This window comes from Pantherophis guttatus, chromosome 4, assembly GCF_059756535.1.
Source record: "Pantherophis guttatus breed Tessera chromosome 4, ASM5975653v1, whole genome shotgun sequence".
NCBI classification, from domain to species: Eukaryota; Metazoa; Chordata; class Lepidosauria; order Squamata; family Colubridae; genus Pantherophis; species Pantherophis guttatus.
This window is the reverse complement of record NC_142066.1, coordinates 31,581,516-31,596,869: the sequence shown is the minus strand read 5'-3', so window position 1 is coordinate 31,596,869 and position 15,354 is coordinate 31,581,516. Positions and strand designations below refer to the sequence as shown.

The window sequence follows — 15,354 nt, the reverse complement described above, 5'->3', positions numbered from 1 at the left end:
ACTGAATTGGCAACACGATCCCTTCTGACCACTGTTGGTGTAAATTAGCAATGTAATTTCTTGCAACTTAGTGGGCAACAGTATAGATGCCATAATAAGTGAAAGACATTTAAAATCCTCACTAAAAGCCAGCAAAAAAATTGTCCTACCAGCATTTGTGATAGTCCTGTTAATTTCTTCTGCATTCCTCACCTAGAACTTTCAATTCCACATCGCTGTTATCTCAAATCTTCCATTAGCAGTAAATGTACTTTATGTTAGGAAGATTGTGTGTTTGATGCTGGTTATGTGTGTTCACTGGTCACTATTTCTGACTGGATCCTGGATGAAACAAATCTTTGTTCTAATCTAATGTAAGAATCGCCACACATTATGAAGGACAGTCTTATCCATCATACATTCTCCCAATTAAATAGACATACACAGGATATAGTGCTTAATGCCAAGTTTATTTAATGCCAGTTACAGACTCCGCTCCTTCCCCCCCAAAAAATGGATAGGGGTTCAGAGGCCATATTTATTGAGCAGCCAGCTTTTAATTCATTTAAGGCTGTAGGAGCTGGGAGGGAGTCAACGCCTCTAGGCTCAGTCGCTGGATTCGCCCAGGGTGAGACGGTCAAACAGGTATTCCCCAAGGCCTTCCTCCTGGGCGTTCACACGCTTCAGGTTGGTCACATGGTCTCCCAGCTTCTTGATCAACTTCACCTCTTCATCCAAATAGTGAGTCTCCAAGAAGTCACAAAGCTTAGGAAAAGAAAGGAGTTTTAATTCAAGGATTCCACAGAAAAAGCCTACCTATATTAAGTAGTCCAAGGATTAGAAGGACTAATGCCTGCCTATCATCCAATCTATCAAGAACTAGAAGGAACCTCAAAATCAGCTGAGCCTATCTTCTACCAATATAAAAAAATCCACTGCATTCTTGATAGTTGGCCAGCTGACATCTTGTTTCAGGGCAATAGGAATGCAGAAAAGTGAGACACCATGCAAAGAACTCATCCATAACACCATTAAAAATCAAAAGCAGATGTTGAGTTCTTCAAAGAGGATGGTGCGTCCAAGGTGTGTCAATCACACTTCACTTAATCAGCAGCCACCCAAGCTAGATGGTTTGGGGCAGTGGTGGGTTGTTCCCGGTTCGCACTGGTTCTATAGAACCGGTAGTAAAACCGACGGGAGACTCCGCCCACCGATCCCAACATCAAAATGTTTCTGCGCATGTGCAAAAACGCACGTGGCCCCGTTGCGAACCAGTAGTAAAGGTAAGTAGAACCCACCTCTGGTTTGGGGTGGATTAAATGGGGAACTCATGATGCTCAGGTGTCACTGAATCTCAACTGCCCCTAGTACACTACCACCCAGCTTAATTAATGAGGAATACTTCTTGCAGGTTCTCCATCCTTCCTTCCCTAACTAATCCTGTGTGAATGCGCCAAAACAAAGTTTGACAAGTGTAATTAAAAAACGTATTATTCCAAAGATACCTTGGTGGGCATTACTGTAATAGAAAAATGGGACTGAACTTAACCCTGCAAACCTTCTCCTGTCAACTTACATGGGGATCTGTATGGCGTGAAGCAATCTGATGCAAATCCAGCAGGGCCTGGTTCAGGCTCTTCTCCAATTTCAGCGCAGCTTCCATGGCAGTGATTCCATTCTTCCATTCATCTTGTTCTGGTTTCTGGAGCATTAGAAAGAGTTAATCATGTCTCAGTAGCACTAAGCTTTATCAGCCAACCACTGGTTTCATTTAACCTCTGTGTGCCCCAATGTACTTCCCCATTCTCACCTTGACATCCTGCAGGACAACTCTTCCCCCACGACGGTTCTGGAAAGTCAAGAACTTCTCTGCTTGTTCATGCTTCTCCTCAGACAGGTGATGGAAAAAGGAGGCGAACTTGGACAGTGCCACATCATCCCGGGTATAGTAAAAACTCTGGGCAGAAGAAAGAAAAAGTTTAGAATTGGCACAGGTTTAAAATTGCCTTTACGCCCAAGCTTCTATAGGATTATCACTCATAGTCACCATTGCATACTTCCCCAAAAAGAGCCAGCCACCCTTTAATTTAATTCACATATTGTGCTACATTATAGTATCATTTGTTTCAAGGTTTGGTTTTATTGCGTGAATAAATCACTTTATGAATAAATCACTATGATTTATAAATCATAAGTCCATGGCTTTTAGCATGCTACATTCCCAAATGCTGGTGGGTTCAATCCAGCATGCTTCATACATCATGGGTTGGAATCAATAGTGTAATTACGGTTTGATAAGACCCCAAAATAGAATAATAGATTTGTAACTAATCTGCAAAGCCAAAAAGCCTATGATTTGAAATATAATACATAACCACATTTTACTGCTGTATCTTATTTTGGGGGGTGGCATGAGTTACACTATCTAGATACACTATCACAAATATACTTTTTTTTTTTAAATGACATTGTTTTTACATGCTGCCATGCATAGTGATGTTTTGCAGCTCTGCTTCCTCCCCCACCAACAATCCCGAGAAGACCAAAAGCTAGAACAAATAAATATAGCTTGACTTCCAGATTCAATGTAGTAATTCATTTCCATTATTACACCAAACCTGCAGTTTGATGCAATGCATAATTGAGCAGTTGCCTCTATGTGTTTTTTTAACAGTCACTTGAGGAAGAAAATTGGACATACTTCTGGAAAAGCACTAATCAGCAGTGATATAGGTACATGAACCCTATGTAAGAATTGCCTGATTCAACCCTGATCAGCAGCATTCCTAACTTAAGTCCTTTGAAAGTTTTATCTAGGTCTCTGCATATTGAAAGACAATCTCCCTGCTATCTACCATATGGATGGACCACAAGTGTTAAAAATGAGAGGAATTATGGGTACCTACAAAAAAAAGTTTATTTGCTTCTAAAATACGGTAATTTAAATTTTATTACCAATAACCAAAACATTCTATTTATGACTTAACTTATTGTGAAAATCTGCCCACTGTGGTTTATAAATTATAGTTCATGGCTAACCAAACTTAACTGTTGTCATACCCACACATCATAGTTAAACCTTAGCCAAAATGCCCATTGCCCCTTCCTCAGCTTATCAGTCCAGCCTTTGTTTCTAGTTTATGTACTGATAAAGGAGTTTGACATAATTAAATCATTAACCTCACCTTAAAACCATTCTAGAGGATGCAACAATGGGTAAATATGAAGGGGTGGACTTTGTATCAAAACATAAATTGCGTAGAGCTCCTTCCTTGCCAAAACTAAGTATACAGCAAGGACAAAAAACAGGTATCTTATTTACAGGGCAAAAAGGACTATTTGCTATGGCACTTTTCCTAACCAGATACCATCTGATAGTGGGATACAATTTCCATCATCCCCAACCAGAACAACCTGGTGAACTAGACAAGCACTCTTTTTAATAACTTGATAAAGAGCTGAATTGTGTGTGTGTATACACACACATCTATATACATACACACACACACACACACAGAGTTAGGATTTGAAGCAAACCCAGCACAATCTCAGGGCACATCTGCACAGCATTTAAAAACAGGACTGTGTATATATAATTAATGGGGCTTATCAAGAATCTCAAAGGGAGCTGCTGGTGGTATGATAAAACTGGAGAAGCTGACGTGCAAAAAGAGCTCACTCACAAGATTCAGCCAGCAGAATCAGAATACTAAAAGGATCAAAAGCAGAGGACAAAGAAACCTACAGCGGTTGGTATAGCCCCACAAAAAGATGGGGATGATGGGGCCTGAAGTCCCACGCATCTGGAGATGCAAGATAGGGAAGATAAGCTTCATGGCTAAATAAAGTACCCCATGAAAAAAGCCTTTCCTCTTTCTCCTACAATGCGAAGAGAAGAGCTGCTGGAAAACTGTGTTTCGGTCTCCATGGTTACTGCAGGAAAAGAATAAAGCAAAGGGTGAATTTTCTGGAGGAAGAAAGAAAGAGGCCCATCTAAAACCACTGCCTATGGTGGGGGAAGGAGGGGGGCGGGGGCAGTGTTTTTCATACGCAGTTTATAAACAGAAGAAACCAGACTCGACGGATTTTTTTTTAAAAAAAGGACTCGATGGGTGGGGCTATGGTACACAATAGCACATCACAACGCACACAAGAAGTCCGCCATCCTGGACCATAGGAAAGCGCAGTATTTTTGCTAGTTTCTTCCAATAAAGCAATCGGGCCCCTCCAACCACGAAAATGTGTAGCCACCATTTAAGTGGAGAGAAAAACATTTTCTTGGCTTTGCTCACCCACAGAGCGGCTTTTTGGAAAAACAAGTGGGGGGGGGAGGGGGCGAAGCAACCTGATGCTTTCCAGAGGCACAGATCTGCAACTCACATCATTTGTACCAAGAATGGGTACGGATGGTGGGAGCTGTATTCCAAGATCAATATAGGGCGCCGGGTTAGGCAAAGCCAGGAAAACATTAGAGGAGGGGGAGAAAGGGGCGGTTTCTACCTTTTGATACTCACCAAGGACAAATAGGTGTAGCTGGACTGAAGGAATTGATTGACCAAGCGATTCACGCCTGCTTCGTTTTCGGCTTGGTAGTTCTGGCGGATCTGAGAGCTCATGGTGCAAATCGAGGTTGGTTGGACTGGCTGGCAAAAGGACTTAAGGATGGGGTGGCTGCGATCCTGCTCCGTTCAAGCACTGTTGAAGCAAGAGCGAAGGAACGGAAGCCAAAAGCGAGGTCCGGACTGAACTCGGCAAGCCCGGGGCGAGACTTTTATAGGCAGCCGGAGCCTCTTCCAGAACCCACCCTCCGCGCCGTCTGCAAACGCAAGGCTCCGCCTCCCGGGCTAGCCAAAGGAAGGCTGCTAGATGGGAGGGGGTACTGGGGGGGGTCTGAGTTGGGATTGTGCAAAATCTGGTTGCGAGCGAGTCTCTGGCTTCCCTTTCCCTTCCGAAGTGCTGAAAATGTGGAATACGATCAAGTGACCAAGTGACCACAGTAGTGGCATTAATTAGGACTGATCCTAACTTGGAGGGCACAAATTTAGAGACTCAAGGCCAGTATTGAAGATGTGCGGACTTCATGTCTTCAAGGGGCAAAAGTTGAGAAACACTGTGCATAGGTCACCTCTGTAGGCAGCAGCATCAGGGTGGGCAGAAGCCCATTTGGATGAAGCCTGGATGGTGGATGAGAGACCATGAGGAGATCCTAGGCTGAAGGATAGACTGGGTAGTTGGAAAAGTTTTCTGGGAAAAAGATAGTGGCAAACCTCTTGCAAATTGTTACCACATCAATGACATGGATATATCCATCATCACCAGGACTCAGGTTTGACTTAGAAGCACCTTTAAAGTCTTTCCATTTTATTAACTCCAATTACAGGATTACAGTAATGCGTTGTGTGAATCAGCAAAGGGCATACCAGGCCATGATCCTTTTCCTCATAATAGCCTTTCTTTTCTTTTCTTTCTTTCTTTTTTTTTCTGTAACATGCGATTAACAATTGATGGGCAAATGTTTATTTAATTTTTAAAACATTCCTATTATATTATCTTGAAACAAAGTGATTCAGCCCATAAGACCGTGAAGTCCATCCATGGCATTTTTAAAAAGTGCTTACACCGCTCATAATGTATTATTAAAAAAACAGTATTGCCTGGAGAGGAAGTTCAACAGCTTGGAGTATCATATTACCCCTCCCCTCTGGGTACTTCCCTCATCAAAGTGACTCAGCAAAAAGAGCTCCTACAGAATCCGACCCCCAAGAAAAAAACCACCTCAGGATGATTCAGCAATATACAGATATACTTTGTTCCTGTTCTTTGTGAAATGTTAAAGCTGTTTTGTCCATTAATCCTTGATCTCATGGGGGAAAAAACTTCACTGGAATGATACAGGGAGGTGGGGGACCAAATATCTTGTATTTTTAGCAAAACTAGGCTACCCCACTTCCATAGACTAATTCCCCCATCAGTTCCCCCAAAGTAACCCCAAGTGAGCTGGATGTTGTGAAGGATAAAATAAGAAAAACAAGAGAATTATAGACCCACCATCCAGATTAACGTCAAAGCACCAGGGAAATTGGGAGATCCAGGCAGTTCAAATGTGTATAAAGATTTATTGTAAACTTAAGCTCTCTACAAGAATCTGAGCTACTAATGGTCAAAGGAAATTAGTGGGAGTTAAGAATAGAAAGGAATTCAAGGTAAACTGGATTTAGATCTCTTGTAGGTATGCAAGGATTCATGACTGATGACATGTTTGACCCCCCCTCTCATACTCAGCTTGGTCATCTCCTACAGCATGACTTGCATAACAGCCATCTTGCTTAGCAACAGAAATTCTGTTCTGAATTGTGGTTGTAAGTTGAGGTCTAACTGTACTTTGCTGTAATTATATTATGCTATGTTTACTTTTTTTAAACAAAATATAGTTACAGGTAGTCCTCGACTTACAGCCACAATTGAGCCCAAAATTTATGTTGCTAAGCAAAAAAATAGTTAAGTGAGTTTTGCCCCATTTTATGACCTTTCTTGCCACAGTTGTTAAGTGAATCACTGCAGTTGTTAATAGCAATAGCACTTATATACCACTTTATGGTGCTTTACAGCAGTGGTAAAATCTAAAATTTGTTACTATGGGTTCTGTGGGCGTGGCTTGGTGTGTGTGGGGGTAATGTGACTGGGTGGGTGTGGCCATTTTTTTTTTTTTTTACTTTTAAAACCATTTTTTCTACAACCTCTTTGGCGAAGAGGTTGTAAAAAAATGCTTTCAAAAGGCTCTGATGATCCCAGCTGAGTTGCCTGATCGGCAGAGACTTTTTTCTTTTAAATGCCTCTGACGATCAGGCAACTCAGCTTGGATTGTCAGAGGCATTTAAAAGAAAAAAAGGGGTTTTTTTCTTTTAAAAGCCTTTGAGGATCCCAGCTGAGTTGCTTGATCATCAGAGGCTTTTTTTTTTTACTTTTAAAAGCATTTTTTCGGCCGAAGAGGTTGTAGAAAAAATGCTTTTAAAAGTAAAAAAAAAAAGCCTCTGATGATTGTGCGGCTCAGCTGTGCATGGGGGGGAGGGCAGGGATTTTTGCTACCAGTTCTCCGAACCACCCGCCTCCATCGCTACCAGATCAGGCGATCAGGTCCGAACCGGGAACATTTCACCCCTGCTTTACAGGCCTCTCTAAGAGGTTTACAGAGTCATCATATTGCCCCCAACAATCTGGGTCCTCATTTTACCGACCTCGGAAGGATGCAAGGATGAATCAACCTTGAGCCAATAAGAATCAAACTCCTGGAGTGAGCAGTGAGTTAACTTGCATTACAGTACTTCACTCTAACCACTGTGCCCACACAGATAACATGGTTAAGTTAGTAACATGGTTGTTAAGTGAACCTGGTTTCCCCACTGACTTTGCTTGTCAGAAGGTTGCAAAAAGTGATCACATGTTCCAGGGACACTGCAACCATCATAAATATAAATCAGTTGTCAAGTTGTCATATCAGTTGTCATATGAGTGTAAATCATATGACCATGGGGATGCTTCAACGGTTGTAAGTGTGAAAAATGGTCATAAGTCACGTTTTCAGTGCCATTGTAACTTCAAACAGTCAGTAAGCAAACTGTTGTAACTTGAGGACTATCTATATTATTTTACACCTCAAGAATTATAGATACATATATACATCTATTGGTCTAGGCCAGGGATGTCAAACTCGTGTCGTCACATGGTCACATGACGTATCATGATTTTTTTCCCCTTTCGCTAAACAAGGGGTAGGCATGGCCCGCGCATGACACTTCCGGCCCGCAGGCTGCACGTTTGACACCTCTGATCTAGGCTTTCACAGCTGATATCTGATGGGCAGTGTTAAGGTTGAGGGTTTACTGACCAGATTTCCTGTGATTTCCCCAGCAACAGCAACTGGTAGAACAGGCCACTTTGCATTTAAAAATGCACCCACAGTGGCTTGTGAAACATTTAAAAAATATATATATAAGCCATAATTAATAAACCCTGAAGCTCAATACTGATTAAAGTGTTGAGCAAATTAAAAATGCAATTTCCTACATTTAAATTGTGATTTCTTTAACTATAGTTTACTGAACTAGTCCATTGTTCTGACAGAATTGTAAATCATAAATTGTAAAGTGGAATGACTGGGTATACATATGTCACTGAGTTAAAACTAGGCTGGCAAGCTAATAAGTGAAAGATAAAGGGAAAAGCTGATTATTAGGATTGTGTGTTGGCAAGCTTTAGTTTATTGTTTAAAAACTGAATTGCTTATAATGAGGGTTTTTTAATTTTTTTGCGTCCTTTGGAATATTTTTACTTTTTTATGCATTTGGCTCTCTATTTTGCTATATTTGCCTTTTCCTTTTTCTCTGTAGATTTTGGGAATAAAAATTAAACAAAAAAGGGATGAGTGTACTCTGCCACTTTTACACAGAAAATGGAATTTTCCATCTTTGTAGAATCTTAGCAGTCAAAGACAGGTGTCTGGTAGATTTTTTTTTTTTCCACTCACTCTCATTTTTTCAGTAGATTGGAATGTTTAACCCCATATAATTATAGACAGTTGCAAATTTATCCTGGAAAAAAACAGCATCTGCTAAATTGTATCCTACCAAAACAATGTTTGCCTGTCTATTAAATTTACTTGCTAATGTCTTTGGGTGTTGTGATGCACTTTTTAGAAAACGTGAGTAGTTTGTGATGAAGACAAACCAAAATATTTGTATACTACTAAAACTCTCCTGATTGTCTGTTTATAACCTATGTTTAGGCAAAATGATGCATCCTAAGGCAACAATTTTTGAACCGACATCTCTAAAATGGGTTAACTTAAAGAATGTATCCAAAATTTAGGACACATTACTCCAGTGGGATGGAAATTTGGCAAAGCTGTGTCTGTTTAATGCCACTATGCCATTGAGCTACCATAAGTAGCTATATCCATGTGGTCATTTTCAATGTTTCCTGCCAGCTTTCCACAAGGAAAGCCAATGGAGGATCTGGCAAGAAGTCTTTCCCACTGCTTTTTTGCCGCTTGTGGTCATTCTGTTTCTCAATTTGGATAAGGACATATCTCTGAAACAATGACCCAAAGGGTCAGGGGGTTGTCTATTTATTTCTCTTCTCACATTAGAACATGTATATAGATTTTTGTCTTCTAACCTTTCAATCTCTTGAATACAAAATCTCTAAGTTACCTCTGCACTAGCATAGGCCACATGGTGATGACCTTGGCAGAATAATTGCACAACACAGAGCCCTTAAACAAACAAAAAGAGAAGCAAAACAGATCGTTATTCCCCACCATTCTCCTCTTAGTCAGTTTATTGATGCCTTATTTCCAAGAACCTTTGTTTCCCTGCTGTCTGCCAGAGGTTCACAGTTCTATGTTCTGCAGCTGTTAGTTAAGAATTGTGCAAATTGTGGGAGGCACCTATGGTGGGGAAGCTGCCATATAGTCTAGATCTCTTTTAAACTTGTCTCTCCCAATCTCATGTGACTAAGCTATCCATTTGTGACAGTGCACTTTTCCCCCGCCTGACTTGTTTTTTTTTTGTTTGTTTTTTTTTAAGATGACAACATTAAACTCATGATGAGTTATTGTGAAAGATCTGCAAAGGAGCCATGAAAAGAGGAAATTAAATTCTTGGTTTTGCTGCCTCCAGGAAGAAGAGAAGAAATGGATTTATAATAGGTTTGCATAAAATTTAAGGATATGAATAAATGAAAATTTCATTATGGCCAACTTGTTAAGGAAGTTAGCTTGTAGCCTAGCTTGCTAGATGAACTTAATCAAATGAAGAGATGTGAAATCTGCTTGCACGGGAGGAAGAGATGTTGGAGATCCTGAGCTGGCATAAAAATGGATTGTATCACAGGAACACCTTTTAGAAGAGGGGTCAAGAACTGCAAGATGGTGGACAGTCACAATCCATTCCCCTTCCCCTTTTGTATGGACATGAGGTGTTAAGGCTAATACTAAGGCACTTAGTTTGCAGTGCCACAGATTTTGACACATTTTTCCCTTTGGCCTTGCAAAGTCCTCCCAAGTGCCAGTGTATTTGCCCAAAAGAGAAGGAGAGAGCGGCCCACTCTCCACCCACATTATGGCCTGTGACTTGAAGATGCATAGGTTGCCATCACCCGTGCTAGAGGATATAACAACATTTATACCAGTGGTGAAATCCATTTTTTTTTTACTACCGGTTCTGTGGGCATGTCATGGTGTGGCTTGGTGGGCGTGGCTTGGTGGGCATTGCAGGGGAAGGATAGTGCAAAATCTCCATTCCCACCCCACTCCAGGAGAAGGATACTGCAAAATCCCCATTCCCTCCCCACTCTGGGGCCAGCCAGAGGTGGTATTTGCCGGGTCTCTAAATGACTCAAAATTTTTGCTACCGGTTCTCTGAACTGCTCAAAATTTCCACTACCGGTTCTCTGAACTGCTCAAAATTTCTGCTACCAGATCTCCAGAACCCATCAGAACCTGCTGGATTTCACCCCTGATTTATACCCCACACTTGAGTGTCATCAAGTCCTAAGCTATACAGTACAAATCATTAATATCCCTCAATTTGTGTAATGTCCTGGTCACAGAGAATGAGGTTGGTCAGTTTCTCTGGACTGGAATTAAAACTAGAAGGTTAAAACTTCACACATTTATGACAAAGATCATATAGTTCTAAAGTAGCTTCTTGGGTGAAACAAAGCATTCAATCAAAGATTTTGTGGTGTAGTTATGAGGAATGTTAGTTCTATGCAGCTGTGTGGAGCTAGTTAAAACAGAACATAGATAGGAAATCTCTCTCCCCTACTTTCCATTTTGAAAACCCAACAATGATTTAATATAGTTTCACAAATTCTATGAATAATTTCCAAGGACCATTTTCTCCCTACCAGATAAGATGCCTAGTTTAACTGTGAATAGTAATTATGTTTCAAAATCATTTCAAAGTTTTGAATAAAATGTTGCATGTACACATTAATGTTACAAAATTTACAAGGACCATTGTTTTTTTTTCTTTCTTTCTTTAGTTCATCTGTAACCAAGTAGAAGAAATAGCTTTATTTCCCAGTCCCTAGTAAACCAGAAATAATAATAAAAAGAAAAGAAACTGAACTGGTAATGTGATAGGTGCGCACACTTTCTGGATTCCTCTGAATTCCCAATCTAAAACATATCACAGGCATTGAGATTTGGGGGTGGGGGTGGGGATGGGGCGCTCACACTGGATGTGGTTGATGGGGTAAGAAGACTTCATCCCTGTGCTGTTCGTCTCTTAGTCGTGGGTTTTTGTTTATTTTTAAATTTTTAATTTGCATAGTTTTAACATTTTAATTACTTTTCTATTTATCATTTTATAATCTGTAAACCACCCAGAGTCATTTTATAGGGGTGGCATAATTAATGGATGAATGAATGAATGAATCAATCAAGCAATCAATAAAAATTGAGACAGAATCTTCCATTCAAGTACTTATCAGGCCAAATCCTACTTAGCTTATATTGTAAAACCAAACAAGATCACTCAAGCCTTGCTAGCCATTATGGTTTTAAATTTTAAAAAGCCCTATACTATTTGTATGACTTCTTCTCACCAAAGCAATATAAAAACATTAAGAGTTGCAATGCCACAGTGGTTAGAATGCAGTACTGCAGGCTACTTTTGCTGCCTGCAATTTAGCAGTTTGAATCTCACCAGGCTCAAAGTTGACTCAGCCTTCCATCCTTCCGAGGTCAATAAAATGAGGACCCAGATTGTTGGGGGCAATATGCTGACTCTGTAAACCACTTATAGAGGGATGTAAAAACACTGTGAAGTGGTATATAAGTGCTATTGCTATTGCTATTAATACAGGTAGTCTTGAACCTATGATCACAGGTTCAAGACCAGAATCTCCATTGCTAAGAAAGGCACTTGTTAAGTGAGTCATGTTCGATTTCACATCCTTTTTTGCCATGGCTGTAAAGTGAATCACAGTGGGTGTTAAATGAATCCAGTTTCTCCCCCCAACTCCTTGACTTTGCTTGTCGAAAACCAGCTAGAAATGTTGCAGTCACATAACCACAGGCACTCCAATTGTAAATACATCTGTTGCCAAGCACCCAAATTTTGAACATGTGACTGCAAGGATGCTGTAATGGTCATAGCTGTTAAGAATCTGCCATAAGTTTTTTTTAAGTTCCATTCTAGCTTTGAATGGTTGCTAAACAAATAATTCATTATTTGTGTTATTTGTATTATAAATGTTTACCCTTTTTCTCACTATCTCACTTTTTGTCACTATCTTTCATGTTGAAAATTAAAATGTAAATTCTTTGGAAGATTGATTTATATTAAGCAAAATTTGGTACTAGCCACAACATTTGCATAATGGTATAATTCACAATTCACAAAAGCCCCTTCTTCAGCAGAAAACTGCATCTTTTTCAAAGATATCTTTGGAGCAGGAAAAACCCACATAAATTTTTAGAGCGGTGCATTATTTTTTTAAAAAATGTTTGCAGATATAAAGCATCCTGGAAATTGGATTTCTTTTTAGAATGTTTAACCTAGGCCAAGGGATAAGGCTGCTATCTGGCAATATCCAAAGAACTCTTTTTATATGATGTATTTATAAAATTAATGGAAATTTTGAGCAATGTCACCTGTAATAAAAGAATACTTAGATAGTTAATAGTTACTACATATATTGATTCTGCAATTATAATAATATGAGAACCAGTAATTATCAAATCCAACCTTGTATGACTGTTCTGTTCCAGATGCATAATGATCTATAACACATTAGAAAGGTATTTGTGCTGTGAATTTACAGTTATTATAACCATGTAAGTGGATTACGGGTAGTCCTCAATTTACAATCAAAATTGAGCCCCAAATATCTGTTGCTAAGCAAGACATGTGTTAAGTTAATTTTGACCCATTTTACAACTCTTTCTGCCACAGTGAATCACTGCAGTTGTTAAGTTAGTGAATCACTGCAGTTGTTAAGTTAGTGACATGGTTGTTTAGTGAATCTGGTTTCCCCATTGATTTTGCTTGTCAGAAGGATGCAAAAAGTGATCACATGACTCTTGGACACTGCAACTGACATAAATATGAATCAGTTGCCAAGCATCTGTATTTTGATCATATGACCATAGGGATGCTGCAATGGTCATAACAGGGGTGAAATGCTCCCGGTTCGGACTGGATCGCCCAATCTGGTAGTGATGGTGGCGGGTGGTTCGGAGAACCAGTAGCAAAAATCCCTGCACCCCCCCCAGCTGAGCTGTGCGATCATCAGAGGCTGTTTTTTTTACTTTTAAAAGCATTTTTTCTACAACCTCTTTGGCCGAAAAAATACTTTAAAAGTAAAAAAAAAAAAAGCCTCTGATGAGCACACGGCTCAACTGGGATCGTCAGAGGCTTTTAAAAGCATTTTTTCCTGCAACCTCTTCGGCTGAAGAGGTTGTAGAAAAAATGCTTTTAAAAGTAAAAAAAAAAAGTTGGCCATGCCCACCCAGTCACATTAGCTCCCCCACCAAGTCACGTCCACAGAACCAGTAGTAACAAATTTTACATTTCACTACTGGGTCATAAGTGTGAAAAATTGTCATCTCACTTTTTTTCAATGCTGTTGTTACTTTGAACAGTCATTAAATGAACTATTGTAAGTCAAGGACAACCTGTACTTTTTTTGTGCAATTACATTTGCAAACACTCAAAGAATATACAATAGTTTACGAATATAATTTAATGGGGTTTTTTTTAATAGAGTTGAGTAAGTTTGTATATCAGACTCTGGAAGAGACTGTCAAAAGAATATTGGCAGATATCTTTTCCTTTTGCTCTTCTTACATTCCATCAGTTTCCTTGACAAAGCAGACTAAAAAAACAGTGGCTGTGAGTTCACATGTTCCTTTACAAGACAGATGGAACCATAAAAATTAGGTGAAGGAGAAGAAAAATGGGAGGGAAGGCTTTGTAATTGGTTTAGGCGACAATATAATACATGTATTGTTCTTCAGCTGATAAAATCCAAGGAGATAAGCTTGATACATTGTGCAAAGAATAGTAATTCCAGGGTTTTTATCATTGACACACCTCTTGTCATGCAAGCTAGAATTTGCTATCAACGGTAACCCAACTTGTCTAAAGGGCAATGTTTATGGAGAGGCTTTTAACAGTGTGTTTTTGAGGACACAGTTGAATGAGTATTTTGCTATACAGGAATAATTGCCAGTCACCTGACTCTACAATTTTTGTTCCTTTAGATTCAGTGCTGTCTAGCTCTGAAGGTTAGCTACATTTAAGGATTTCGGGCAATTTTTTTTCACATCACATCTTACCTGTTTTCTTTTAATTGGAAGAGATGCAGGGTTTTTTGAGGATCCCAGTGGGGTGAAGACAAAACCTTTATTTTTGATAAGTGGCTCCTTAGAATGTGTTCAGTGACCAACTCCTTAAAAGCTCTGAAATGTAGGAGCCCTCTATCCTGCATGGTGGACTGCATCTCTAGGCCCAGTGGAATGGGGGCATCTCTAGGCCCAGTGAGTTGGGGGCAGACTAGGGGTAATATCATAGTAGTGTTCCAATATCTCAGGGGTTGCCACAAAGAAGAGAGGGTCAACCTATTCTCCAAAGCTCCTGAAGGCAGAACAAGAAGCAATAGATGGAAACTAATAAAGGAGAGAACCAACCTAGAACTAAGGAAAAATTTCCTGACAGTTAGAACAATTAATCAGTGGAACAACTTGCCTTCTGAAGTTGTGGATGCTCCAACACTGGAAGTTTTGAATAAGATATTGGACAACTATTTGTCTGAGATGGTATAGGGTTTCCTGCCTGAGCAGGGGGTTGGACTAGAAAACTTCCACGGTCCTTTCCAACTCTGTTATTCTATTCTATTCTATTCTATTCTATTCTATTCTATTCTATTCTATTCTACTCTACTCTACTCTACTCTACTCTACTCTACTCTACTCTACTCTACTCTACTCTACTCTACTCTACTCCACTCCACTCCACTCCACTCCACTCCACTCCACTCCACTCCACTCCACTCATTACAATATCTGGGAAGAGCTACTGATTCCTCTTAGCCCTTCTCTGATTGCCCCTTTCTTGAAGAACAATGGTTTGTGTATATGTATGTGCTTGTGCACAAGCTCACAGATATATTCCGAGGCTTATTCTGCACTAAATATGATCCAGTCACCAATGATGAACCAACAACTAGCTGATCAGATTCTGCAGGTGGGGTAGGTAAGATGAGCACATCTGGTCTTTCACATGAGGTGGGGAATATTTTTTTGGCTAATCCTGCTCCTTATACTGTAACTGAGAACCAGGTTTGGCATCAACTTCCACAATCTTT

General features: G+C 39.9%; 1 protein-coding gene across 1 annotated transcript; it reads right to left on the bottom strand.

The window, feature by feature from the left end:
* Nucleotides 1–430: 430 nt before the first annotated feature.
* On the bottom strand, nucleotides 431–4,813 carry FTL (ferritin light chain). The gene is made up of 4 exons (XM_034423304.3): nucleotides 4,494–4,813; nucleotides 1,790–1,936; nucleotides 1,556–1,681; nucleotides 431–744 (listed from the first exon to the last, which is right to left on the bottom strand). The coding sequence occupies exons 1-4, from the start codon at nucleotides 4,593–4,595 to the stop codon at nucleotides 586–588; spliced, it is 534 nt and encodes a 177-aa protein (XP_034279195.2). The 5' UTR covers nucleotides 4,596–4,813; the 3' UTR covers nucleotides 431–585.
* Between the last annotated feature and the right edge of the window lie 10,541 nt (nucleotides 4,814–15,354).